This window comes from Phalacrocorax aristotelis, chromosome 5 (assembly GCF_949628215.1).
Source record: "Phalacrocorax aristotelis chromosome 5, bGulAri2.1, whole genome shotgun sequence".
Lineage (NCBI taxonomy): Eukaryota > Metazoa > Chordata > Aves > Suliformes > Phalacrocoracidae > Phalacrocorax > Phalacrocorax aristotelis.
Genome location: NC_134280.1, coordinates 57,140,233 through 57,166,518, shown reverse-complemented (window position 1 = coordinate 57,166,518; position 26,286 = coordinate 57,140,233). Strand labels below are relative to the sequence as shown.

The following is a 26,286-nucleotide window of genomic DNA, read 5'->3' as shown; positions in this document are numbered from 1 at the left end:
CAATAATTGAACACTGCATATGTAACTAAATCAGAAGTAAGCCATAAATGATCTTAAAAGTTAATTCACACAGTTATCTGATTCACTAAAAAATTATGACCAGCTGGGAAGATAGGGCAAGGAGAAGGAAGGATTAAAGTGCTTTAATAGAAAATTTGTTTGTCAAGGCTGGAAAAGATAAGTTTATTCTGAGTTAAAAAAAATTAAAGATACATTTAAAACCTTTTTAGCTATGTAAATTTAATGGAGAATTATAAAAAGCAGCTTAGCTGGAATAATGTAAATGAATCCAAGTATACACATTTTGAGCCATATTCACTATGCTTATAAAAATACCCACTCAAAGTAAAATGGCTTGCTAAGTAATTAAATATTTAAACATTGAATCAGAAGTTAGATTCAAAACAGACTTCTGGAGTGAAAACATCAACTTTAAACATCGGATGTGTTTCTCGGTTTTGGTTGAGGCTTTTTTTTTTTGTGAAAACTGAGTATAAAGAAACTATTAACTTGTGCACAAATAGCCAGAATCTGTCTACAAGTCCTTTAAATTTTTGTTGTTCTGACATGACCACATTTAGAAATAGAAGGCAAAGTGGATCCTCAGCTGCAACTTGGAGCACTGTGCTCCACCTGACAATCTAGACCCTTCTCTTCACCGTCTTTCCGCACAGATGAGGTACGGCTGCGGTTGTAATGTCATGCCTAGTCTTGGTTTGAGATCAGGAATCACACCATGAGGAAAACACAGGTGAAATCGTTGTAGTAATGAAGTGAAAAACAAAAACATCTCCATTCGAGCTAGCTGTTCTCCAAGACAATGTCTTCTTCCTGGGTTGAAAAGAAGGTTTTGGAAAGACTTAAAATGCATTCAATTACATTTTTGCTCTTATTATGAATAAGAATGGTGATTTCTGTGTTTTGAGAGGAGCTGTATGAACTTGGTGGTAGTATTCTGTAAGACAGGCTAGGTGATAATTTACAGCAAGAACCAGATTTTAGAGAATTTGTTCATCTCACTCCACAAATGCCATTGCAACTCATTGTCAGATTTATTTAGTTAAGCTATTAGCTACTTTATCTTGTCTTGAAGTGCCAATCTAAGGGAAGATATTTTAAAAAAACGATACTGTGAATTTCAGCTTTTGTCCCCTACTATTTTCTTTATTACATCTACTGCCAGTTATTATTACCTGGCAATTTCTACAAATTGGTAAGCAGAAAGATAGGAAACAGGTCTGAATAATGCCTTTAAGTATTAGTTCCTGTTCTGTGTATTACTAGTTAGAGGGAGTAAATGTGTTTGTGGAAGACACGGATGAATGGACAATGACATCTGGAACTGGTAAGGTCAAACAGGCAAAAAAGAAACATAACAGAATACACAACAAAGGTGGACTTCATCAAATCTAACTTTGGCCATTTAGATGTTGTGCGTCTATTCCAAGGGAATTGTCTTGTCTTGCCTCCTTCTATATTTTGCAGAAAGAGTATCCCAGGTAAGTAAACTAATTCACCCTCTACACAAGTCTTTCTATGCACTGCAGAGGTAGCCTGGCAGTTAGCTTATACAGAACACCTAATATTCTAGGCTGATAATCATATATAAGGTAAGTTATCCACTCTCATACGCATCACAAGACAAATCCGTAATGATTTAGGATTGCCACAGTATTTCCGCAGGACAGAATGCAGTGCTACATGCTGACCTGCAAGCTAGTTCTGAATAAAATCTGCAATATCTTGTGCTGATCTAAGTGCTGAAATTTGAAAGCTGGTTGTGTGAATCTCCTGTAGGGAATAACTTTAGCAGCAATGACTACTAATTGTGAAACGAATAACACTTATGTACTGCAATGATATAAAATGCAGACTCCTCAGATAAGAAGATACTGTGCTTTTTTGTTAGTTTGTATATAATAATGAGCCCATCTATATAAAAGATATTAAGCTAAAATGCATTACGTCCAGAGTGCATTATACTGAATGTCTTTAAAATGGCTGTTTCATCAGAACTGTGGATATTTTACATCATTCTGTCCATTCCTGATTTTATTGCCATCGCTTACATGCTATACATCTCTAGGTTTATTAAAAGGAACAGTGGAAGGAATCACTCTTACCTAGTGAAAAAGGAATAAATGCATCTTTCTTGACAAACTGCCCGCTGCTGTCCAAAAATCTCTCAGGAAAAAACACTTCTGGATTGCTCCAGTATTTTTCATCAAAATGAACGGAGTAGAGGTTTGTAATGACTGTAGTGCCTTCAGGAATAGAGTAACCACGCACAACAGTATCTTTGGAAGTTGCATGAAAAATACCTAGTGGAGCTATATTACAGAATCTTAGAACTTCATGTAGAACAGCCTCGGTGTATGGCATTTTGCATTTCTCTTCCAAGGAAGGCATTTTGTTTGGGCCGATGACTAAATCGATTTCTTTTTGAACTTGCCCTGTTAAGAACAGGAATAAAAGCTGATGTTTATTGTATAATATCCTTTATTTTTTAATTTAAGCTATAAAATGTATATTTTTAAAAGTATACTGAAACATGAGATATATATAATACGGTAGCTTTATAAGCTTTTAAACTTAGACTTTCTATTCCTTATCCTGCTAGTAGGAATTATTACTAGCATATATACCAGTAATCTTCATTTTGAAAGTAATTATCCTCAGTAAAATCATGTTTTAACATACTTTTCTTTGCTTGTGTATATTTTTATTTCTGGAGCTCTTCAAAACTAAAGAAACAAGCAAAAGACTGCAAAGATAAAGTACATTAAATACTTGAGTGAACACAGGTAACACTGAAATTAGCCACTTGAACTTTCCTTTGTCTTATTCTGCTATGATTCTTTAGAATTGTCACAGTGAAAAATCGTTCACTCATAAACTGAAAATATCTGATACAACACAGTGAGAGTTAAGAGGGACAGGAGCCTGAATTTAACCGAAAAGGAACAAATTCAATCACTGGGGTTTTAAAGCTATTTAAAAAACCAAGTTCACAGGTTATTTAATAATATCAAAGGCATTCAAACTGCCTCTTCTTTTTCCTAATACACTTTCTTTGTTGAAACTGCCAAACACCTCCTAACTAAAACAAAGTTGGACTTTCACAGTCCATGTGGAACCAATAATGAAAATCTGGGAGATGGCAGAAAAAACCTACCAGAATCACCAGGTTTTTCAACCTGAAATGACAATGTTTGACACCAAAATGCAGAGGTGAAAAGCAGCTTAGTGCAAGTACATTCTGTGACGTAGTGGTGTATCTGTGTATTCTGTAATACTTAGGCAGAGAAAGTCTAAATAAACGACAGGTAACAGTAATTTTTATTTTTATCCAGATGAACTGATTTGGAATCCAAATTCAGAAACTCATTATATCGCAAGACCTGAGACCAGGTTATTTTAGGTGAGTAGATCTCTACAAAATTGCACAATGCGTAGGAGACACAACACTACAAAGTCTTCTTGATCTTTATTGAAAACCAGCATCTTGGTCAGATATTAATAGAGAAGGAATAAGGATGTTTTTGTTTTAAGATATGAATATCGCTTGTGAGGACAGACTGATCGGAAACTTTGATTTAAGTGGACCTTTTTGCATTTGGGCTTTCTATACAACGTAAAGCATAAATATATCCATTGACTAAGTGTGGCAATTTATACATTTTTAACTAAAATATGGACCATGTATATGTGCATCCTAAAACTTTTAAGTACCTATTAAATCAGATTCTATTTTTTTTTTCATTTTATTAAATGTTTTTCTTTCCTGGTAGATTTTCTTATTATACTGTGTAAAGCACATAAATGAATCAGTGGAACTCAGAAGCATAAGGGCAACATTTAATTTTTTTAAACCCATTTGTTTTAAGTTGTCTGAAATATGCTGACTGCTTAAAAATAGCCATCACAGTTTTAAGCCTTTGCAAAAAAATATATATATATTAGCTGCACTTAGTGACCTGAAGCTACATATTTCTCTGAAATATATCCCTCAAAGTTTTTCAAATTAACAACTCAAATCCTGTTAGATCTTGCTTTTAATCCTAGGCTAGAAGAACGTTTTCTGATTTTTTTAATCTTTAATCAGCTTCCTCATGTTCAATTAATTAATCAACTAAAATAGCGCAGTAAATAAAAATAAGAAAATATGTACGAAGTTATGGCTCTCAAAAGATATTTGAGGAAACTTTGGTTCTACTTGCTTAGACAGACATTTTAACCAGCTTGGTGAATATGGGACTTAAAATAATGATAAGAGCAGCAACAAAAGAGCTTTGGCATCAACTTCTTCATTTAATCTGAATGATTTTCACTGTTTATAGCATGTCAGGCCTTGATATACATTATCATCATATTTTAATTCCCATTTTTTCCCAGTAAAGGTGTATTTACCTTAAGCGTAGATATAAAATTTGATCTTGAATTTTAAAAAAATAATTGCTTTTTGTCCACCCAATTGAAATTAAAAATTATTCTAGCTGAGAAAATCAGGAGGTATAGAGTCATGCACGTACTACCCTAAAGAGAAAATAAAGATAAAGACGCATAAAGATATCTGGTTCCTATGCAGAACTTCAGATCTCAAGAGCCTTAGCGCTACAGGTAGGGTTGCTATCCCCATTCTGAAATGATGATGATGGTGAAATTGATGCTAGAGCAATATTCTTTGGTCGAAGTATCAGTAGTAACTTTCCCACTTATCTAGGCTGCTCTTTCTTCAAATACTGAAAGTCCCTAGCTGAATGAGCACTGCTAAGGTTTTGATATGAAAAGCGAAGTGGAGGCAAAGAAACAAGAAACGTGACTGTTCACTTCTAAAACCGAAACTTCTACACAAAATGTCTGGGCTGACGTTCAAACATCTATTGCTGTCTTACTTCAGAATGACTGTAACACGTCGTTTTATTTTTAAATGCTATTTCTGTTCTTCCAAAAGTATAAATATACACATCTCTAATATGTAAATCTATTGTGAATTGCGGCACTTAAGCATAAAAAGAAATTGTACCTTAACTGTTAACCACAAACTGATTTACATTTTGGGTGATGCTTTTTTACATTTTTAATTTAGTTTATAAATTTCATATTTAATTGCATTTGCTTATTATTTAACTACATAGATTATTGCGTCTGCCAACCGATATTATGCATCACAACACTAAACTTAAATATATTAGAAATACTTTATTAAAAATACTAAAGATTCATTAAAATGTATTCACAAAACGATGTGCTCAAATTTTATCGTCATACTTGACCTTTGGTATCCTGTTCACCTGCATATAAAATAAGCTTTTCACATCTGTCCATAGTATATTTGGTAAATGATACAATAGAATAATATATACAAACCTACTTTTTAGGTTAAAACTATGGATCACGGAAAACACGTTTTGAATTTGCGATAGGAAAGTGTATCAGTTCCTCAAAGTGTCAAAGTTCTTACCTTGAATGTTTGGATAAAGAGCCATAAATAACAGTGCCCATCTTAAAACATTTGTTGTGGTTTCTGTCCCAGCTATGATGAGTTCTCCAACAGAGAAAATTAGGTTTTCTCTTGAATATGTAGATTCTGGATCATTTTCATTACAGTCCATCTCATCTAAATATGCATCTACAAAATGTCGAGGTGACTGAGGCTTCCTATTTTCAGAGACACGTTCAATAAGCTCATGAAGAAAGTCATAGACTTCAGCTGCATTTTTAAACAGCTGCTGGTGTTTCCCAAATGGCAAGATGCCAATCCAAGGAAATGCATTATATAAAAATACAGAAGCACTAGCGGCTAATTCAATATTTTCACTAAAAATCTCAATCATGTGCTGAAATTCAGTATCTTCGTATGTAAAGCGTTCTCCAAAAATAATCAAATTAGTAATGTTTGAAACAGCATTTGTTATCAAGTGCTTAAGATCAAATGGTCTGCCTTTGTACGCATCAATGGCATCAAGAAAAAACATAGATTCTTCTGAAATTTTGTGTTCAAAGGACCTTTGACCATATCCAAAAGTTCGAAAGCTATTTACAGCTAATTTGCGATGCTCTGTCCATCCTCTGCCATATTTACTGTTCAGTAAGCCTGAAAAAATATTTTGACACAGTATTTTATGCAACGCTTTATTCTTCCCCCATAAGATAATAAAACTATTTAACGAGACAAAAAACAAGACAAAAAATTACACACATCTTGCTATGGAATGCAGTCCAGGAGTGCAATCCTTTCCAAATAATATCTTTAAAGAAGCATCAAGAATTTTATGAGAGGAGATTAAAGAGTAGAGAAAATGGCTAAAGCAAATGTTTCATGTGATTGTTCACAAACCCATCTATTGGACAAAAATTACATTTTTATCTAAGATATATTAGCACTTACCTCCCATGTTTGTCAGCTTCTTAAACAAGGGAAGAGACGGTCTATCTGCAAAAATTTCACTTTGATGAACAAGGCATTCTTTTACTGCATCGTAGCCATTCAGTACAATGGCAGATATACCTCCCAGATCAAGACTGAAGATCTTTGGGGGAGGGGGGGGGAAACGATAAAAATTGTAAAATGCTATTACAACCAAATCTTAAATGATGAAAACAATTAAAAACAAGTAATGAAAAAGTGAAACAACACTAAACACCAATGCAAAATACAGACTTGAATAAACTTTAGTAGGGCATACAGGTAACCAGAGGTGTTATAGCTGTGGCATTACACAGTTGAGTCTGTTGCAAGCTAACTTTGCCAACACATAAATGAGCCCACGCTACATTCTGTGCTTTGCTGCGCACCTGAAGTGACCAGCTCTCCAAAGTAAGGACAGGGGATGCTTTCACATAGTCATTAAAGAAATGTGAATTTGATACGACAATGCATATTTTCCAGAAAAAAAAAACACTGTCCCCTAACATTAGTAGATATCAGAAGATATTACTGTAAGTATATACTTACAAGTATATAATATAGCATTAGTAGATATAAGGTGTAGTTTTTATATAAGAACTAGAAATAAAGCACATATATTGGATACTTTCCTCATTTGCTGAGACTATTTCCACAGGAGGGAGGAAAGCCTTACTACTGTATCTGCTCCTCCTCCCTGGTACATTCCAATAGCTTCATTCGGTTAAGGGCGGCACTATGACTGAAGCTTCAAGTTTGTATCATGAAGACTTCCAACATGTCACTTTGTAACGGCAGGCACAGAAGTGGTGTCAGTTGCGAAAACAACCAAGCTTCACCCAGTCCTTTCCACCTCTGAAACTGGACACGAGCTTACTTCGCACAGGCTCCCAAAGAACCATCAGATGATAGAAATGAGAGCCATGATGACAGCCAACAAATGACAGCATAGCCCAGCTAGTCCCACCTCCTGTTTCCAGAAGTGGTTAGCACTAGATGCTTTGGAGAAAGACACAATGCACCTTGCAGAAGACACATATAGGAAAAACAAAATGAAAACCTTAACCTAAGTTTTAAAAATGAAAACTGTGGCTAAACTCAAGATTGAAATCCTACATCCCTTTCCATGCTTCTCCTAGCATTATAAATCTGCATTTTTAGTATACAAATCTCTAGGTTTTCCTTCATCTCGGAGGTGTTGACCTCCACAATTAATCTTAGCCTAATTATACATTCTGTGACAACTGGGTTGTCACTGAAAGGGTTGTCGAGCACTGGAGCAGGCTGCTCAGGGAAGTGGTGGAGTCACCACCCCCGGAGGTATTTAAAAAGCCATGTAGATATGGTGCTTAGGGGCATGGTTTAGTGGTGGGCTTGGAAGTGCTGGGTTAATAGTCAGACTCAATAATCTTAAAGGTCCTTCCCAACCTAAATGATTCTATGATTATTTTCTTTTAGCAAACTTTATATTTTCACTGTTACAATGGCTCTTCTTTTTTATGTGATGACACTCCCAATATATTTCTGCAAACCATTTGTGAGTTTTGTATACTGTGATCATAGCTTATTTTTTCCCTATGTCATACATAATTTTAAAACAAATCCTTTCACTGTATTTTTCCAGAGCCCCCCAAATCCTGATATACCATCTTCAAGTTCCCTCAAATTCTGCAGGATCCTTTCTGACAGCAGCTGACTACCACTCCATACAGCATTCCAGGCAAGTAAAAAGCTTAGTTTATTTGATGACACATTTTCCTTCGTATTTCCATTCTATTTGTCCCAGTATTTTGCTTGAAACACATTTACTCTTTACTATTGCCAAAAGAAATGAAACAAAAGATAATCCTATCCTTTTGTTTCTGCCATTTACCATGCTTTTAATTTGTGCGCTTTCCTTCGCTTCTCATTCATGACGAGACTGTGACTATTCTGTTTCTGCTGTGGCTTTCATAAACAATCTGGACAAAAGCCTTTGACAGACCTAAGTTCTAGCACCAGTTTTATTTTCTCATTAGGGGTCTTATATTTAAACACTTCTAGCAGTTTGAAGGACGTGATTTTCTAGACAAACCATCGTTTGTTGGACACAAAGCTCAGTCCTTCACAAACTACCAACGATAATCCTGCTAAATTAAACACCAGAGGGGTTTTAAATAGCCTGGATGAGTACAGGCAGGCCGAATTGCTGGCCAGGGCATCCCGCTGACTGGTCAGCTGCTACTGAAATGTAGGTGTGTGCGGGTGTGTGATTATGTATGTGTACGCATACGTGCTTGCAAATGCTAACGCCCGCCTGCCTTTCCCTGCTACATCTAATTTAACTTCTATGAAGCTTGAAAGAACAGATAGGTTGCTTCATTGGCTGATGAAGAGAAACACCTGATATATGAGAAAGTATAAAAAAAAAAGAAAAAATCCATTCTTATGTAGTTATACTAAGTATTCCAAATAGCCCACCGAAGGTACTTTGAAGCAACGTGTTTTCAGTGAAAACGCTGCATTATCCAAGTGCCTGCGATCTGTTGTAATTTTGTTAAGTTTAAGGCCTCTGAGCGTGTCCAATACTTGTGGATATGAAACAAGCGAGTTACTTCCATGCGCAGCAGGGCCCCGGTTTAAGCACGGTACCGAGAAAAGCGCATACAAGCCCGACCAGGCAGGCCGAGAGCTCCGCTCCGCCTCTGCCGACCTAACGAGGGCGCTCTGGCCTAAGAGAGGTGGGAAACCCTTCCCCTCTGCCCCCGCTCCCCGGGGCACGGCGGCACTGCTCTGCCACAGCCGGCGGGGTACCGGGCCCTTTCCCCGCTCCCGTTAGCCGGCGGGGCCGCTCCGCCCACGGGGCCGCCGCCTCCTCCCCGGGGCGGCGTACCCGCCTCCGCGGTGCTGCTCCGACCGCCGCTCCGGGCCGGGGCCAGGCGGCGGGACGGCTTCCCCCGGCAGGGCGCGCCGCGCTGCCGGTGCGGGTCCGGGCTGCCGGGCGGCCCCGCGGACGGAGCGCCGGGACGGGGAGAGCCCGCCCGGCTGCCTCCTCCCCTGGCTCCGGCGCCGGCAGCGCTGCCCGCCCCAGCGCTGCCGGACCCCCGAGGAGGCGGCATTCGCCGCCGGAGCGGCGGTACCTGCCCGTGGATCTGGCTCTGCCGCCGCATGTAGACGTGCGGCTGCTCCGCGCCCAGGGCGTGGATGTTGCCGATGAGGGGCAGCCCCGCGGGGCCGGGCGGGAAGCCGGGCGGCCGCCGCTGCTTCAGCAGCTGCCGCATGACGAGCGCCAGCACCGCCGCCAGCAGCAGGAGGCAGGCGCCGCTCCCCGCCGCCGCCGGCCACATCGCCCCGCGCCGCCGCCGCGCCGCTTCCTCCTGCCGCCGCCCGCCCCGGCCCGGCGCCCCCCCGCGCTCATTGGCCCGCGGGGGCTCCGCCCCCTCGCAGCGGCGGGGCCGGGCGGGGCCGTTGGGCTGCGGGCGGGTGGGTGCGGCGATCGCGGGGGTCCCGGCGCCGCCGCCGGCCCGGCCCGGCCCGGCCGGACACGCAGCCGGGAAGCGCGGAGAAGGGGCTGTCCGCCTGGGGCCGGCGCGGGCGCGGGAAGCGGGTCTCGGTCCCCGCCCGGCCGGGGTTTGCCTTCTCTTCTGGGATTATATTAAAAGTTTCTCCCTTCAGGTTTATGAAGTGTTGAAAAACCTCTGCTGACTCTGCTTCACAGCTTGGCCTTGACAGTGAGAAAAGTATCAGGCAATTATTTGCTCGCTGTTAAGTCTCTGTGGAAGCAAAAATCCACCGGCTTGAGATGCCTCTCCCAGAGCCCCCTGGGTCTGGGGAGCCTTGAGCCAATAAATCCCGCCGTGTTTCCCTCCCTGCCCTTCCAGCCACGACATAGAGAGTCTGTCGGAGTTCTGCTGGTCGGTGGGCGGGTGGGTGGCAGCTTCACACGTCGTGCCTGTAATTCCCCGCACTGCGCAGCCTGCCCTGGGGTCATCTGGCCCCGCCGACGGCAATGCCAGGGTGCTGCAGCGGGCAGGGAGCAAGGCCCCGGCGTCCCTGCGCCCCCGGCAGCTCGGCGCGGGAGGAAACGGCCCGAATTCATGTGACCAAGCAGCAAGGAAATCACATACATAGTGTGTCAGGGCTGTCGTTACTCAGCGGGATGATGCCTCAGGAAAGAGGGCTTGGGTTGCCCAAGAGACCAAAACCATTTACTGCAGACCTAAGAAAGCAATGCTACTATGCAGCATGACGTCCTGCTAAAGCACTTTAGATTTAAAAAAGCAGATTTGTTTCCATTCGTGCTGTTTCTGCTATTCCATTGCTGCTGTTTTACAAGCAATTTTAGGCATAACAGAAGCATTCATGCCCTGTTAAAATTTCTATGCTATGTGTTTCCAACGTGAGTATTCTTTTTTGTTTAATTCAACAGAATATGTATTTGTAGATTCACAAGAAGGTGGACAAGATCTAAACTGATAGGAATTTGTGCTGATGAAGTTCATTAATAACCTGACTGATCAAAATGTGCTGCATACTTGATAATCTAACCATTGAACGCTTAATTCTCAGTACGTTCCTGTGATGAGACATTCTGCTTCAAATGTGGCGATGCTGACCTGAGAGTACATGGCACAAAAAGCTGAGGAGGGCCCTAGATGTTGCTCAGAAAGCAGGTGGCCAAGAACTCACACAGAGCAAAGGTCGTGGCTTTGAAAGTACAGGGGGGAGATACTAGCTGTGGGCACAACAGAGGAACAAGGAGGAGAGCAGGCAAGTGACAAAGTGTGGCTTTTTGGCTGGCAATCTGGCTGTAAGGCATCTGCGGGGCTTCAGGGCAATCAAACTGGCTGTCTGGGTGCTTGCTGAATAGAGCACAAGGCTATGAAGCGTAAAAAGAGAACAAGATACAACGAGCATACTCACTCATGTTTTCCCAGGATGGGCAGATTGAGAAGGAAAGATAAATGTCACGTGTATATTACAGAACAATACACCAGTAACTTTTAATGAAGGCACGTGCAAGGATGCTGACCCAGTTTTCTCAGCTGGATTTGTTGATGCCCATCTGTTGTCATGCACAGAAGGCTGGTTGGGCTGGTTTCTGGACCAGGGTCTGTGCTGGTTTCCATGAGCCAATACAGCGAGACACTCTCATTTTCAGATGCATCTTCATGCAATGAGCAGTCAGTTTTATTTGCCCCAGCACCTTTCCTCGTCCTAGCTGCAAAATGCTTGTAAAGCATGTGTCAATGCCAGCATCCTGTACCAAAATCTTACCCAGTTTGCCAGAATACAAAGAATTGGCTTGAGCACTTCTGGGGGTTTATTTTTTCATTCTTCTTCCAGGTTATTTCTTCATCCTTTCTTCTAATATGATAGTGCCTAGTGTCTTAACTGATTTACATGGGACATACCTGCAAAAAAATGTCAGTATTTAAATGTCAGTGCCTTAAGATTTCTCACCAGAGGACAAGAGATTCAGGACATCATCTTTGCTCCAGCCAGAGGCAGAATGAGGAGAAACAGCAGAGGATTAAAACAAGATATGCAGTGTGCGTAAGCAGTTGGGTGAAGCATGCAAACTCAAACAGATAGATTTAAACCTGATTACTTACACACATTTAAACAAAGATGGGGTCTCCAAACACTTTAGCTCAGCATATTCAGGTGAATTGAGTTACACAGGCTGGCTGGTCAGACAATGCTTCAAAACAGCGTGAGAAAGACTAATTCACAGCCTACAGACAATTATACAGAGTTAACTTGCAGGATGAAATTGCTGTTGATTGTAGTGGGAGTAGAAATGTTGATGTACCAGATACATCTTGCAATTTTATGGTGAAAGGTATGGTGTATATGCATGTGGTTACTACTGCAGTCTCAGATAGAAGGATGTAAAGCATTTATGTACATAACTTCTGTCTTTGGAAAAAAGAGGTTGGTACTTTTCTCCCCTTGTCCTCCTCTCAGTGATACTTGAATAGTTCTCCAAGTGTCTGAGGAAACATAGGAAGAGGTACTATTGCTTTGACTGATTTTTACTGCTTATCTTCAATGTTCTGTTATTTAAGTGTGTAATACTTCACATGCAGCCCAAGTTTTAAATGATCATGATTTCCACCACATCTGTGTATGAAAAGAAAGGAAAGGTGATTGACAGTCTTGGCAGCAGGCAAAACAGGAGGGAAAAAAAACCCACAGGAAAGACCCAAGAAGAGAAAAAAAAGATACAGAAGTCCAAATGCTTGGCTAAAAAGGAATAGAATTATATGGGGAAAAAGCAGACAAGATTTGACAGTTATCTTTAAGTAGGGGAGAGAACAGTCAAAACTGACCTTACTGTAGCATTTGAGCCTTGGTGATGGAGAAGAGACAGCGGTGTTATCACTGTAACAGGGGAAGAGAAACTGAAGAGCGTGACTGCAGAACAGTAACATTCGTTTTGGTCAAGCCAAATGCAAAAAGGTGGTGAATCAGCCAAGGTTAAAGATCCGAGAACCTCTAACTGATGCATGATTAAATGGAGGAAAAAAAGGACCGGCATAGATAAATATGACTGAAAGTTGTCAAAAGTAAGCGATAAATAAACCCTTGTGGACAGATGAAATCACTTAAGAATGCAGGTTTAGGGATGCAAGACTCCAACAGCTATCCAAGGGCAGGATTCCTTGCCAGTTTCTGACTGGTCTTTTTTTTTTTTCCCTTCTATCAGAAGTGTGGGGGCAGCTTGTGCTGAATTGCTTCTTTGGGAAGGTTTTACTCATCTTAATCACGGATGATCAAATGAGCAAACTCATAGGATGAGTAAAGGTTTTTTGATTTCAATTATAAAAAATGATGGCTGAGTAAAGAATCGCATTACAGCATGTATCTTTATTAAATTCTAAAACATTCTAGTCATCAAGATTTACAATTACTTTGCATTGTAAATTCTGCAAGGAGAAGTTGGAGACAATCAAGTAACAGGAAATTATTTTGTTCCTGTCTTCTCAAGAAAAGCAGAAAGCAATTCTTTGACGGGGAATGACTACACATACGTATACATAGCTTTGACTTTTGACGAAAGTTACTGACAGATATGGCTGTTATTTTAGTAACTATGTTAAGATCTTGATGATATATCTATTACACTCTCGGGAGAAAAATTAAGTAGTTTCACAGTTCCCTTAAGTATCTCACAAACTTGTATTCAGCTACAGTTTGAAACAGGCTTTGGCTTTCTTACTCTTTCACGTTGACATCATTGCTGAACTTCTAGAAAACAAGGTAAACTTTTATCAGGCTGAAGTGCTTTCCATTCCTATATTGATGTCTCCTGTCCAGTGAAGTCATGCCATTATTTATAAAATGTCATGCCAGAAAACAACTTCTTTATAGCCAGAAATGTAAAGATTTTGCTCCTTTTCTTTGAGGGCGGGGCAGGGAAAAGAAAGAGGTTTGTACAGATGGATGTAAAATAGTCATGCTTCTCACTGAAGAGATTAATTTTGTAAGCCCACTGACAAGTTGAAAGTCATGTGCAGATGTTATCTATTGCACTCACATAGCTCTTTTTAACACACCTGTGTCATCATAGAGAATGATCAGTTTCTGTGTTACAATTACCTCCTTAGCTAAGCCTGTAACGATGTTGGTGCTTTATAGACTTGCTAAAACAGAAAAACACATCTAATGTTTTCCCTTAGGAATTTGGTGATCGGTTGCTGAAAAAAACCCTTTTCCTTGGTCACGGTCCTACCGTGCCTAAACATTTTATTTTTGTCAGGTAGACTCAGAAAGACACTGGTTTAAAGACTGTAACTTCAGAAATAGCTTTGGCATGTCTTATTTGCTGGCACTTTCGGAGTATACTTCGGTCAATTTTATGCACAAATTTAGAAATTTGCCTTTTCAATTGAGTCTCATATGGCTATTGGTTCCCAGAAGTTCTGCTGGAAGTAGATCAGCAAATATTGTGTTGTAACAGCCTTTGCCTTCACATACTATTTACCAGCACTGAAAAGAGAGAGATCTTTTTAGTCCCTGATTTAGCCGAAGGTACAGGCTAAAGCGCTGCCATTTCACAAGTTCCTTTTGTCAAGAGTCAAACAATTAAACCACCAGCTGAGAAACAATTGTCTTCCTCACACAGAGGGCAGCGCTGGCAACAGCAGGGATGTATAGCTGTAGTACCCAGCAATGCCGGTACGACTGAATGATCCTGGAAGGGACTGAGAAAAATACTAAGGTACACTGTGGCTTAATCAGATCCCACTACTATCAGGACAAAGAATGAAATTATGACATGAGGTCTTCCACCCTTCTTACATCCTGTAAAGAACATTTATGTGATTAATGGGATTAACTTGAGGATTTACAATATAGTTTCTCACCGTGTTTTTGCTGACGTGTTCCGATGGCACGTAAGATAGTAGCATCGCACTATCAATAGCAAGCAATCAAATCAAAGTTTTAGAACTATGCTATTGCTTAACACAGTTTTCTGTTCTGAGGTTGTTTTCCAGGTAAGGAGTTTGTTCAACTCTTATCTGACCTGCAGAATGCCTAAAACTGAAGTGGAAATAGGTGCCAATTTGGAAATATTTTCCGAGTGAGATTTTTGCCCGTAGTTCATCCCCTTTGTGCTGCCCTGGTCATGCTGACCCTGGCTGTATTTGGTGAGCTGTGAGTTCCTCTTGAGGGATTCCCCTTGTCAGTCTATCAGATGTGCAGCCCGGGACAAAACTGGGGCTGGCTGGAGCACAGCTGAGTTTTGCCAATTGTCAGAGGGTGGGACCATGTTGCCAGGTAGCACAAGATAGGGCTGGAGCCTCTGTGAACGTGCGCAGAGGCTGAGCTGTGGCAATGCAGGACAGATGACAGAGCCATAGCCAGCTTCCTTGTGGTCTTCCCCCTCTGCCTTGCCATGCAAACCCCAGGGCAGGACAGTGTGGACTGCATGGTTTTAAAAGATTATTCTGCACTGAATTTTGAATAGATACAGGCAAACTGCTGCAAAACCTACTGAGTAAAAAAGCTCAGTAGGAACGTTTCAATGAGATTAAAAAAATGCAACACCGATCTTCTGTTTAAAATGTCTTCCATACATCAGTCTGGAAGCTTTTTCTAAGGCATTTTGGAAGAAAATTTCCTTCCAGACTGATTCACAGATTTCTCGGCAATTAGTTCAAGAGCAGTTCCACTTTCTCAGAAGTAGTCACTGAAGCAGCCTAAATCCAGATTTAATATCCATTCAAAAAGAAATGCTTTAGTGTTGGGGTCTAGACCAGTGTCCTGGTTCTCAGGAAAGCTCTGCATTTTTATAAAAAAGAAGCTCTAATTTTGGGGCCAAATTAAAACTGAACCTCAAGATGGATAGGTAAAATATTATTTGTGCAGATAAGCTTGACGTGAGCTTATTCTGAATCTGCGTATGGCCTTCTGGAAGCAGAGTTAAGGAAAGGGTTAGACCAGTTAGGGATGTAAGTTTTGCAAAAGCAGATGCAAACAGAAGTTTGGATGATGGGTAAGGTGTTACGTTTCAGAGTTTAAGCCAGTCTCCAGCTATTAAAATTACAGAATCACAGAAATCAGAGGTGAAAGGTATGAAGAGAGCATACTTATCTGATTATGTTCCTTCCCCAGCGCATATCAACTACCCATGTCATTCCTGACAGATGTTAGACTACCATGCCGTAAAACCCTCCAGTGAAAGATATGCCAGAACTGCAATGCAACCTATTCTTATATGTCATTAATCTCAATTGTAGAAAGCTCTTTCTAATGTGTGCTATCTCCTTTCTTGCCTTTTAAGCCCATATATTTTTGTTGTTGTTTTGAATATAGTACCAGAGGGTAGATTATTATTGATTCGTGGCAAGTATTTGTGTTTTTGTTATCACAGTTCTCCATAGTCTTTCCTTCTGTTAACTGTTTCCCCAATCTTCAAGTTTGTTCTCATAAATTGTGTTATGGGATCTCTGATAACTCTTACTGGTATTTTTCTGGACTTTCTCCAACTTGCCCAAGTCTTGTTGAGGTATGGCATGCTGTCCCAAACAGAATGCACTAGCAGATCCAGATCTTAACAGCAACAAGTAGAGTGTAAGGAATATCTCTTGGGCCTTAAACACGACACTCCTCTTAATAGCCAGCTTGCTTTTACAACAGCACAATGTTAATTCTGGCTTAGCTCATGTCATTTTCTGCAGAACAGATTACAATGAAAGGTTAGAAAGATGCTTTCACAGGAGCTCAATAGTGCTCACTCTCCCCCACATGGCTTGAAGAGTCTCCTTAGGTGGCAGTGTTTTCTGGCCCTTGGAGACAGGATCCTGAATTAGATAGACTAGGCACCCACTAGAAATGCAGGCAAGTAACTCCCCAGCTTCTCTTTGTAAAGAAAGACGATGTGATTTTTACAGCTGGTTTTATAATTAATTGTCCTTATCTGCAAAAGGCTTAATTAGGTGCTGTGAAGAACAAGCTTAGAGGGAGCAGAGACCTGGATCACACTCACCTCCCTCGTGAAGAATTTATCATGCCTGTGGATTGTGGCATCGTCACTGTCTACCCTTTCCTTTTTGTAGGGACCTTGCTTGTCAGATACGAGCCATTCTTCAGAATGGAACTTTTGGCTGTGCAGCTCACAGTCTTTTCTGTCTTGAAGAATTACATTTTATTATTGAACAAAAATCTCAACATAATATATAAACGTGATACTTCTGTTTAAGCGTATCAGCTGGTAACATGTAAGAACCTCGTTGACATAAAGGCAATATTTACAGTAGAAAAAATGGTTGCGCTTTAAAATGTATTGGTTAAATAGTATCAAACAGTAGAATATTGTAAGAAGTTGTATCTAGTGTAGAGAAAGAAAGTCACTTTGAAAGAGGACAGATTTTTCTTATGCCATACAAATTTAAATTAATTTCTTTGGAGAGGAAATTCCTTTCACTTGGTGCTGCAGGTTGCATGAGATCATCTGATTTCTTAAAAAAAAAAATATCCAGTCATTCTGTAGCTCTGCATTTCATCTGCTTTGAACATATACCCACTGATTATTTTACCTGATATATTATCAGGCACTGAAAAATGCAGAACAAATTCCTTGGAACAGACTGTTTCAGTAAACATCTTGCTTTCCTAGTGTAGTGCTCAGAAGTACCCCTCTGTGCTAGTTTTCCCGTGAATACTCATTCTCTAGCTTTGGATTTATCTAGGAAAAAGAGACGATTATCCTGTGAAAATCTTGTATCTTTTGTACAACTTCGAAAACAGACAAACCGGTCTTTGGACTTCTTTGTACTGGGTAAACTGTCTTTCTTTTCCATCTTACAGATAAGAGAAGAGAGGTTTGCAAGAAGAAAATATATCTGGTGAGACCAGATGACGTATAGCTGAGGGACAAAATAGGAGAAGCGTTCCAGCTGGGAGTCCCTCCATTAGCCCTGGCAAGGAGCAGCCAGAGAGCCTGCCAACATCCAAGTACTATTTCATCTATACGTGCACAAAAGTGGATCCATTGGCATTTGTACCTGTTGCTTTAAATTTATGTTTCTTCCTGTGAAAGCTTTAAGTAGAAATGTTGGCATCTGAAATCCTGTAACCGCTGCACCCTGCAGGCTCCAGCCCCAGGCTGTGTCGCAGTGGCAAGAGCACGACTCGAACTGGCTGGAATCGACCGCAAGGTGAAATGTAACTTTTTCCTCCCTGAATAACCGAAATATGCTATTCCAGCAGAGTCGTCCGGATTTTTTAGGGTTAAAACAGGAGTATTGTAGAGGGACAAAGAGTAAATAAATCCCTAAAGCAAATGTGAACGATTAACACTCAACGTAGGAAGAGGAAAGGAACAGCGGGGGGAGAGAGAGGGAAACCTCTGACTGGAAGCCTGGTCATTTAAGTTCCTACGCTTTATTTCCGCTGGCGTAGCTGCACAGGTCGCGCTCAAACAGCAAAAGCGATGCCGAGCCGTTTCTTCAGGTGGTACATAACGTTTGTAAATGCGACCTCGAAAAACTAGCTTAAAATTCCGAATAGGAGTCGTGGAGACGGAAAAGATTTCAAATCAAATACTTGAACTCCCTCTCGCGCGGGATTCCCGCGCTGGCCTGGCCTGCGACGGAGCTGCTGTTTAAAACGAAATGTTAAATTTGTGTGTGCGGGGGAGGGGAGGAAGCCTCCCAGGGAGGGCAGAAGCGAGCGGCGCCCGGGGAGCGAGCGGCGGAAAGTCCCGGGGGCGGGCGCAGCCCCGCCGCTGCGGGCACCCCGCACCCCGCAGCCGCTCCGCCGGCGCCTGCGGCGGGGCGAGCCCAGATCTCTGCGGGCGCTTCCTCCGACTGCTGGGGGTGGGCACGGAGCGCGCCCGGAGCCGCCACAGCCCCGCACGCTCTGCGCTTACCCCCGCGCCTCTGCCCGCGTTTGCCCGCACCGCCGCGGGGGAGCTCGGCGGGCCGGAGCGCACGACCGCCCCCGCCCCGAGGGCTGTGACCCACCAACAGCCACGAAGACGCCTTGAGAAAAAAAAAAATAAAAACCAAACCCACCACTGCTTGTCATCTGAAAAAAAACCAAACTACCGCACCCAGACCCCAACCCCCCGGAACCCAGCCGGCCTTGCAGTCGTCGTGCTGCAGAACGAGCGCGGAGCAGCTGCGCAGCCCCCGCCGGTGGCCGCTCCCGGGGTGCCGGCTCCGAGGGGGTGCCGGCGCCCCGAAGGGCTGACAGCGAGGGGGACACGAAGAAGAAACCCTCACCGGATTAGCAGCGACGGGCGTGTGGCTTTCAGTACGTTCCTGTACCTTTTTAAATTTCAAAGCTAAAATCCTAAAATCGCATCAACAAAACGAGTCCCGCCCCGCGCGTCTCCCCGGCTTTATTCGCCCCGCGGTGAGACACGCGATTCCCCCACCGGCCTCTGCGAGGGCATAAGCGACGGAACGCCGGGAGGTCCCCAGGAGCGCGTCCCCCATCCCTTTGAAGTAGCGAAACGAGCGCCCCGGCTGCGCTGGGCTCCAGCCCCCTCCCGCCCCGCGTGTGCGCGGGTCCCGCTCGCCGCCCTGTCACTGCCCGGGCCCGGCGGCGGCAGCAGCGCGGCACGGCCAGTGCTCAGCGCTGCCGCGGGCGGTGCCCCAGCCGCCGGGAGCGAGGACGGGCCGCGGCCGCGCAGGGGAGCGAGGGCTGGGGCGGGAGCGGGCGGAGCCGCCCGGGGCCGAGGGGGCCGGCGGACGGACGGTCAGCGCCCCGCCGCCCGCCGCTCGCCGCCGCCGTCCTCGGCAAACGCCCCGCCGCTTAGGGCGGGCGGCAAGGGCGCTCCCGGCTCTCGGGCGGCGGCGGGAGGGCTTCCCGCGGCCGGGCGCTGCAGAGCAGCCCTCCCGGCCAGCTTCTCCCGACGCCGCTCCCCGCGCCCGCCCCGGCGGGCAGCACTTTCCTCCCACCCCCGTGTCGCGCCGCGTCCCGTCCCCCCGCCGGGCGGGAACCCGCCGCCCCTGGGCAAACAGACACGCCGCCTGGGCAAACATCCTGCGCGGGCAGGTGCAGCGCGGCCGCGCCGTGACAAAGGGCCCTCGGCGGGTGATGCATGGGGCGGCGGGCAGCTGCCCGGTAATCCCCGCCGGCGGGGCTTAGCGGGGCGCCCGGGGGAGTGGGGGGGGCAGGCGACCGCCCCTGCCCCAGTGCCTCCTCCGTGCAGGGAAAGGCGCTACACCTGCCGCTGGAGTTGCGTGACGGTGATGGCGATGATGATGGCTTCCTCCCCGGTCCCGGGGAGGTGGCGCGGCCGCCCCGCGGAGCAGAGTGCGGGGAGCAGCCGGCCGCCACCGCCGCGGCGCTGCCGCGGGTGTCCCCGGTCGCTCGCTCCGGGGAGGAGCGGCGGGACGCCGGTCGCAAGCGTCCCGAGCCGTGCCGGGGAGGCGAGGGGCCGGGGGTGCGCCCCTCGGGCCGGGAGAGCGGCTGGGCACAACCGGGCTCCCCGCCGCAGCGGCGGCGGCTGCGGGGCGGGCGGCCCCGGGGGAAGCGGAGGCCCGGGAGGGAGCGGCTCCGCTCTGCAATGCGGTCTCTCTGCTGCAGAGGTCGCCACGCGTGAGCGATCCCGCGGGGGAGCGGGGCCGGGCCGCGGCCGGGCGGCAGCAACGAAGCACCCCACGCCCCCGCCTCGCAGAGCCCCGGCGGCGCCTCGCCCCCCGCTGGATTAATGCGCTTTTTTTTTTTTTTGTGAATGGGACGCTCGCGGAGCGGGGCATGACGTCACCGCCGAGCCGGGCTTTGGCGCCCAATGGCGGGCCGCGCTTCGTCGGGCGGCCGGGGCGGTGATTGGCTGGCGGCCCCGCGCGGGCGCCCACGCAGGCTGCCGCGGCGGCAGGTATAAAGGGGAGCCTGCGGGCAGCGCGCGGCACCGCGCATCGGCGGCGGCACCGGCGTCCTCCGCGCAGCCCCGCACCGCCGCGCGCAGCCCCGCGCCGCCGGTAAGCGCCGCACGTAAGCGCCGCGGGAGTCCCGTTTCCCTCCCGGGCGCGGAGCTTTGCGCGGGGCCGCGATACCTTCGTTCGTGTGCTTGCGTACGCGAGGGCGCACGCGTGTGCACGGAAGCGGGCTAAGGCCGGTGGGGGAAAGGGAGTCCGCGGTGTCCCTGCCCTCCTCTCGCCCGCCGAGGCGGCGTGGGGTGTCCCGCCGGGCGGCTCGCCGTGCGGAGCCCTCCCCGGGGTCCGCCGCTGCCGGGCACGTCCCGGGGGCCCATGGGGAAGCGGGCGTACCCTGGACGGTGCCTCGGCCTGCCCGTGAGCCGCGTCGGGAGGTAGCGAAAATGAAGCTGCTGTCCGAGTTAACGATGTGCTTTCTTGAGTCGAAGATACTAATGCTATGAGAAAAGAGCTGTATCTCTAGGCAGATATCGTCAATTATATTTATTTCTTCACAGATTTTGTTCTAATGTCTAATTTTTAATTTACCCTTTTTTTTGGTTATGTAGTAGAACTATTTGTCGGGCTTAAACCACTTAATCCTTGCAGTGTAATCTGAGCGGGGACGCTAGCACGCGAACTGCCAAGAAGCACCCCGTTTCAGGTGGAGTGCCAACCGTTGCGCTTTGTTAATAAAAAATATTGAATTTTAAATATTTTTTTCTTGTGACTCTCATCTCATAACTGTGCCTGTTCACGTTGAACACGCTGGCTATGACGCTGTGTGCAGTAGTTAAAGGAATGTGTTTTCCACCACTTTGAGGGACAGTCAGCTTTAAGTTGCGCGCAGCTAGCGGCACAGAACTGCAGCTCTGAGAAGCTGCATTTTTATCTCCTCTAGTAGTCCTAAGTTATCTTAAAATTCTGAGAAAACCGAAGCACAATAGCAATCATCAAAAGAAACAGAAAGGTAATGTTGAAGAAGGGGAAAAAACTGTTAGTATTTGTACAACTTGTGGCTAGAAATTGCCGACCTCTTTGGTAGATCTTATAGCACTGAGAGGGTTGGAAAAGAGCCATTGCTTGATGTACCTCTTTGTTGTAGAGAGGAAATCATGGTTACGCTGAAGATTTCATCTTTCCTTGCTGTTTATGCCTTGGTTGTGTGCCAGATGGACAGCTTCCAGGCAGCCCCAGTCAGGTAAGAAGCCGGCCCTGTTGCCGAGTGCTGTAGCTGAATGGTACAAAAATACTTCAGATTCTTTAGAGATCTAGGAGGGGAGTAGGCTACAGTGAATGAGAAACCTGGCTTCTTTTGATGCTGTCTTTGATACTGTGGCTTTCTAAATTACACTAATAGAACACCTAATGCTGCGCGCGAGGGTGGCGTACGCATTCACGCTGGTGAGAGATACTGTCAGTGACGTGCAGCAATGCATGACAAACCCCTCTCCTGTGCGTGGCTCTCCGCAGCGCTCCAGGCTTCATTCATCCTGTTTTGCTTGCCTCTTAGACCTGGCTTGGAATCCATAACAGATCGAGTGACGCTCAGTGATTACGAAGCTCGGAGGTTATTAAATGCGCTGGTGAAAGAGTTCATACAGATGACAGCAGAAGAGCTGGAGCAAGCCTCTGAGGGGAACAGGTAAGGGCTGCAGTCCTGGGGTAGGAGAAGGGCAATGGGGGAGTGTTATGTCTGACATTTAGCAAAAGCCATCTGAGCAGACTCTCTGCAGGTCAAGATCTTTTTTTCTTGGTGTTATGGCTAACCGTGATCACCTAACTGGTAAAGGACGATGCTGCAGAGATATCCTAATGTTGGTATTGGGCAAATGGCTTCCACCTAGTTAACCTGCTTCTATCTTTCTCTTACAACTGAAAGTGGAGGGCGATTTGAGCTTGAATGAGGGGGTTGTATTAGAATATGGCAGCAAAAGGTATGTCCTCCTAGTGGGAGTGTCAGGGGCCATTCAGTCACTCTTGGATTCTCTGTCGTGCAAGTGCATGCTGTTGTAAGGCATGGAATTCCCTGGCAGAGGGAAGGCGTTCCTCCCAATGCACGCAGCGCCACTCTCCCCCCAGGCCAAAGGCATGCAAGAGCATTTGCATTATCCTAACAGGATTTGTATTGCAAAGCATGGTGGTGATGTATGAGAGACTGAACAGCATGCTGAATAAGTGGGAAGTAAAACTTCCTGGCCCCCAGTTCTGAGCATCCAGAAGGCTAACACACTTGCTTTTTCAACAAAGTTGAACTCACTGAAAAAATATCGTTTTCCTTCTGACTGCATTTGTATAAACCTTCCTTGCATGGAATGTGATGTGGAGGGGTTATTTTTATTTTTATTATTATTATTTTTAAAGTTTCCTAACTGTAGGTATTTATCTAGGGAAGAAATGCATGAACATGCATGTTTGAGATTACTCTTCCTTTGGGCATGTGTGTTTTTTCCCCCCTGCAGCCTGGATAGACCTATGTCCAAACGCTGTGCCAGTCTGAGTACTTGTGTGCTGGGCAAACTGTCTCAAGAATTGCACAAATTGCAAACTTACCCTCGCACTGACGTCGGGGCTGGAACTCCTGGCAAGAAACGAAATGTGCTGAGTGACCTGGAACACGAACGCTATGCAAACTATGGGGAACCCCTAGGAAACAACTAGACACGCTTATTTATCCCCTTCTTTTTTTAACGTGATGCATGTGGATCTAACTTTGATTGCTAACCTTGCTATGTTATTTTGATTCTGTTTTTGACAGAGAATGTTTGAGATGGACCTAATGTTAGGAAGACAGAGAACATAACATGCATACCAAGTTAGCGGAAAAAATAAATAAATAAAAATGAACAGCACTGCCTTGAGATTTCAAATGATTTTCTTAGACACTGATTTAAAAAAAAAAAATTCCTAAACAAGGCTCTTCATTTCTGGCTGCTAAATGTACAAGTAGACTCTTCTTTTGTGCCTGCCCATGCACTTGTTCAATAAACCTATTTTTCTATAAGGATTAGATCTGCTTGGTTCAATAAGTTGTTTTAGAATGTGATATTTCTAGATACGGCTGGAAATATTTTACAAGTTGTCTTAATGCTCAAGAGAGGCAATGCCAATAATTCTAGAAAAGTTGAGAGAGAGCTTAGAAATTGAAATCAGTCACATACATTCATATGTACTGATGTAATCAGGTATGCATGCAATCCTGTTAGTAAGGATCCTGAGAAGCAAAGGAATCAGGAAAGGCTCATACAGATTTGTTCAAACAAACTAGAAATGTAATCCTGTTTAAAACTGGGTACTGAACACTTCCAGGTAAGAATTTAATAGTCTTTTCCTCTTTCCTTCTTACTTTACAATAAGTCTTTACACTAGTATATTCAAACCTCAGGTATCTTTAAACTATTTGTATTAATTCAAGACCTTGTAAATAAGAGGCAAACCAGATTTCTTTACAGTTTTTCTGTTGCAGCACTGCATCTATCTTGTAATCAGAAGCCTGTTCCAAAAATTTGGCATTGATGTTACGAACGTATTAATTGTTAATGAACTGTCTTGCAATGCTTATCTGAGAAAAATCCCCCTACTGCAAGAAAGTCACTGCTTTACTAGTAAATTGCTTCAGGCAAGGACCATGTGAATGCATGTGCCTTGAAGTCCTCTGTCTAGCAAAATGATTAGCTGTAGGCTGAACTCTGAGCACAGAACTAGTTCTGTGGAAGTCTGAACTACTCCCATGGTGAAGTGCTGTACCAGATGGGGGTGGGAGGAGAGGGCTGGCTAAGTGCAGGAAAGAGGGGTTCCCACATTCCCATTAAATACATGGCAGCAGTATGTTTGCATGGTTCAGCTCTGAAAGCAACTGGTCAATTGCTGAGCAGGTATGGCCCTACCAGAGTTGCTGACAAAGCTCCTGTAGTTGTCAGTGATGCTAGGATTTCATGTGTTTTCTGGGTATTCCAGAGCATGGCGTTGAAGTGAGTTCAAGATCAGCATCTGCTACTGTCCTTCAGCAGCACTACAAACAAAACACGGATCTAAAGCTTTTGGAGGAGGTGGGGACTGGTTAAATGCTCCAGAGCTGGACCCCCTCAGCACCTCTCTGTTGGTCATAGTGACTTGCTGGAGGCAGGCAATGGCTCAGGTATTGCCGAAAGTCTGGCTTGGCTTAGTCTTCAGTCCATTTGCCCAAGAAGGGAAGGGCTCAGCCACCGTTTGTAAACTGAGCCTGACGGTTAGAAAAACATAAAGATGCAACTTTTAGAGCTTGTAAGCTGTGCACACAAAAGTTGCAAATGCCTGCTGCGCAGCTTTTTATTCTATAGAAGAAGCTTTCCTAGACAGAGCCTCCCTTACTGACACTTCATCTTATGCAGGGGAGATACTCTAGAGGCTAACTCTTTATTTTCCTTTTGAAAAGCAGTGTAACAGCACAGAAGAGGGCATGCAACACAGCAACCTGTGTGACCCATCGTCTGGCGGACTTCCTGAGCAGGTCAGGAGGAGTGGGCAAGAACAACTTCGTACCAACCAACGTGGGATCCAAGGCCTTTGGCAGGCGAAGAAGAAGCGTTCAAAAATAAAAAGCAGAATGATAATGTGAATACGGTAAATAGGCTGCAATAAACGATCTGCAATGCAGGCAACTTGTGGCGTTATCAGAATTTTAGTTTTGCTGGATGAATAACAGACCTACAGTGATGATCTCTGAGAAAGCAGGGCAAGTAACGGCATAAAAAAAGATGTTACAAATATGACAGTAGCATGTTTACACCGTGAAGAAGAGCTTTTGTAGATACTCTGCTAAGATAACTACCTTCACAGTGCATTAACTAAATGCAACAGTTTGGCTGGAATTATTTGCTTATTTTTACCAGTAACATTTCATTATCAATGTATCAGTAACTCTGGTTTTCTTTCTTTCAGATTGCCATGAGACTGAAAATTCAACTTCAATTTCTAACAAAAGCAACTCTTCTCCATAAATAAAGACAGCCAAAAAGAAGCTTAATTTTGCATCCTAATATTGAAAATGTTATTTAATACAAATGAAAACACTTCTGTGATGTATAGTACGAGAGAATCTAGTTATTAAAGTTAAATTATTGTATATTCTTTTTATATGCAACTCTATTTCAAATAAAATGTGACAGCATCTATTATTTATTTATCTTCCAGCTTATGCGATCCATGCTACTTATCCTGGCACTGCTGCCACAACTCGGGGATTATACTAAACTGCTGCCTGGCAAGGCATATGTGTATTATATGGTGTGCTGTGCCTTGATGTAAAACACTTAACTAACCTGATTGTACAGTATGTTTAAAAAAAAAAACCCAAACCACACTTCAATATTGTATCATTTGTGAATTTATGCAAAATTAAAAAAAAGTATTTTAGATACACTGGGATTGAGAAACTGATTTTTTTTTTTTATTTTGAACACTTACGGAACCATTTGGCACTAAGCCAACATCACTGCAGATGAGATGGCCCATTGATCTGCAGCAGCCTTATTAACTATA

The 26,286-nt window shown here is 44.3% G+C and overlaps 2 protein-coding genes across 11 annotated transcripts; one reads left to right on the top strand and one right to left on the bottom strand.

The window, feature by feature from the left end:
- Nucleotides 1–214: 214 nt before the first annotated feature.
- On the bottom strand, nt 215–9,771 carry CYP2R1 (cytochrome P450 family 2 subfamily R member 1). Of its 6 annotated transcripts, none has more exons than XM_075094718.1 (5): nt 9,529–9,771; nt 6,392–6,533; nt 5,465–6,097; nt 2,124–2,453; nt 215–831 (listed from the first exon to the last, which is right to left on the bottom strand). In XM_075094718.1, the coding sequence occupies exons 1-5, from the start codon at nt 9,733–9,735 to the stop codon at nt 656–658; spliced, it is 1,488 nt and encodes a 495-aa protein (XP_074950819.1). In that variant the 5' UTR covers nt 9,736–9,771; the 3' UTR covers nt 215–655. The 6 variants fall into 6 exon arrangements, with proteins under 6 accessions (XP_074950819.1, XP_074950824.1, XP_074950821.1 ...); XM_075094723.1 differs by having other exon boundaries at nt 5,465–5,661; nt 6,392–6,436; nt 9,529–9,767; XM_075094720.1 differs by having other exon boundaries at nt 5,465–5,632; nt 9,529–9,752.
- A 9,028-nt stretch (nt 9,772–18,799) lies between these two features.
- CALCB (calcitonin related polypeptide beta) lies at nt 18,800–25,922 on the top strand. 5 transcript variants are annotated; one of them, XM_075094715.1, is made up of 6 exons: nt 18,800–18,807; nt 20,795–20,832; nt 21,872–21,967; nt 22,280–22,411; nt 25,184–25,368; nt 25,687–25,922. In XM_075094715.1, exons 3-5 carry the CDS (start codon nt 21,882–21,884, stop codon nt 25,341–25,343), a joined length of 378 nt encoding a protein of 125 aa, XP_074950816.1. In that variant the 5' UTR covers nt 18,800–18,807; nt 20,795–20,832; nt 21,872–21,881; the 3' UTR covers nt 25,344–25,368; nt 25,687–25,922. The 5 variants fall into 5 exon arrangements, with proteins under 5 accessions (XP_074950816.1, XP_074950815.1, XP_074950813.1 ...); XM_075094714.1 differs by having other exon boundaries at nt 25,181–25,368; XM_075094712.1 differs by lacking the exons at nt 25,184–25,368; nt 25,687–25,922 and adding an exon at nt 23,229–23,770.
- The last annotated feature ends 364 nt before the right edge of the window (nt 25,923–26,286 follow it).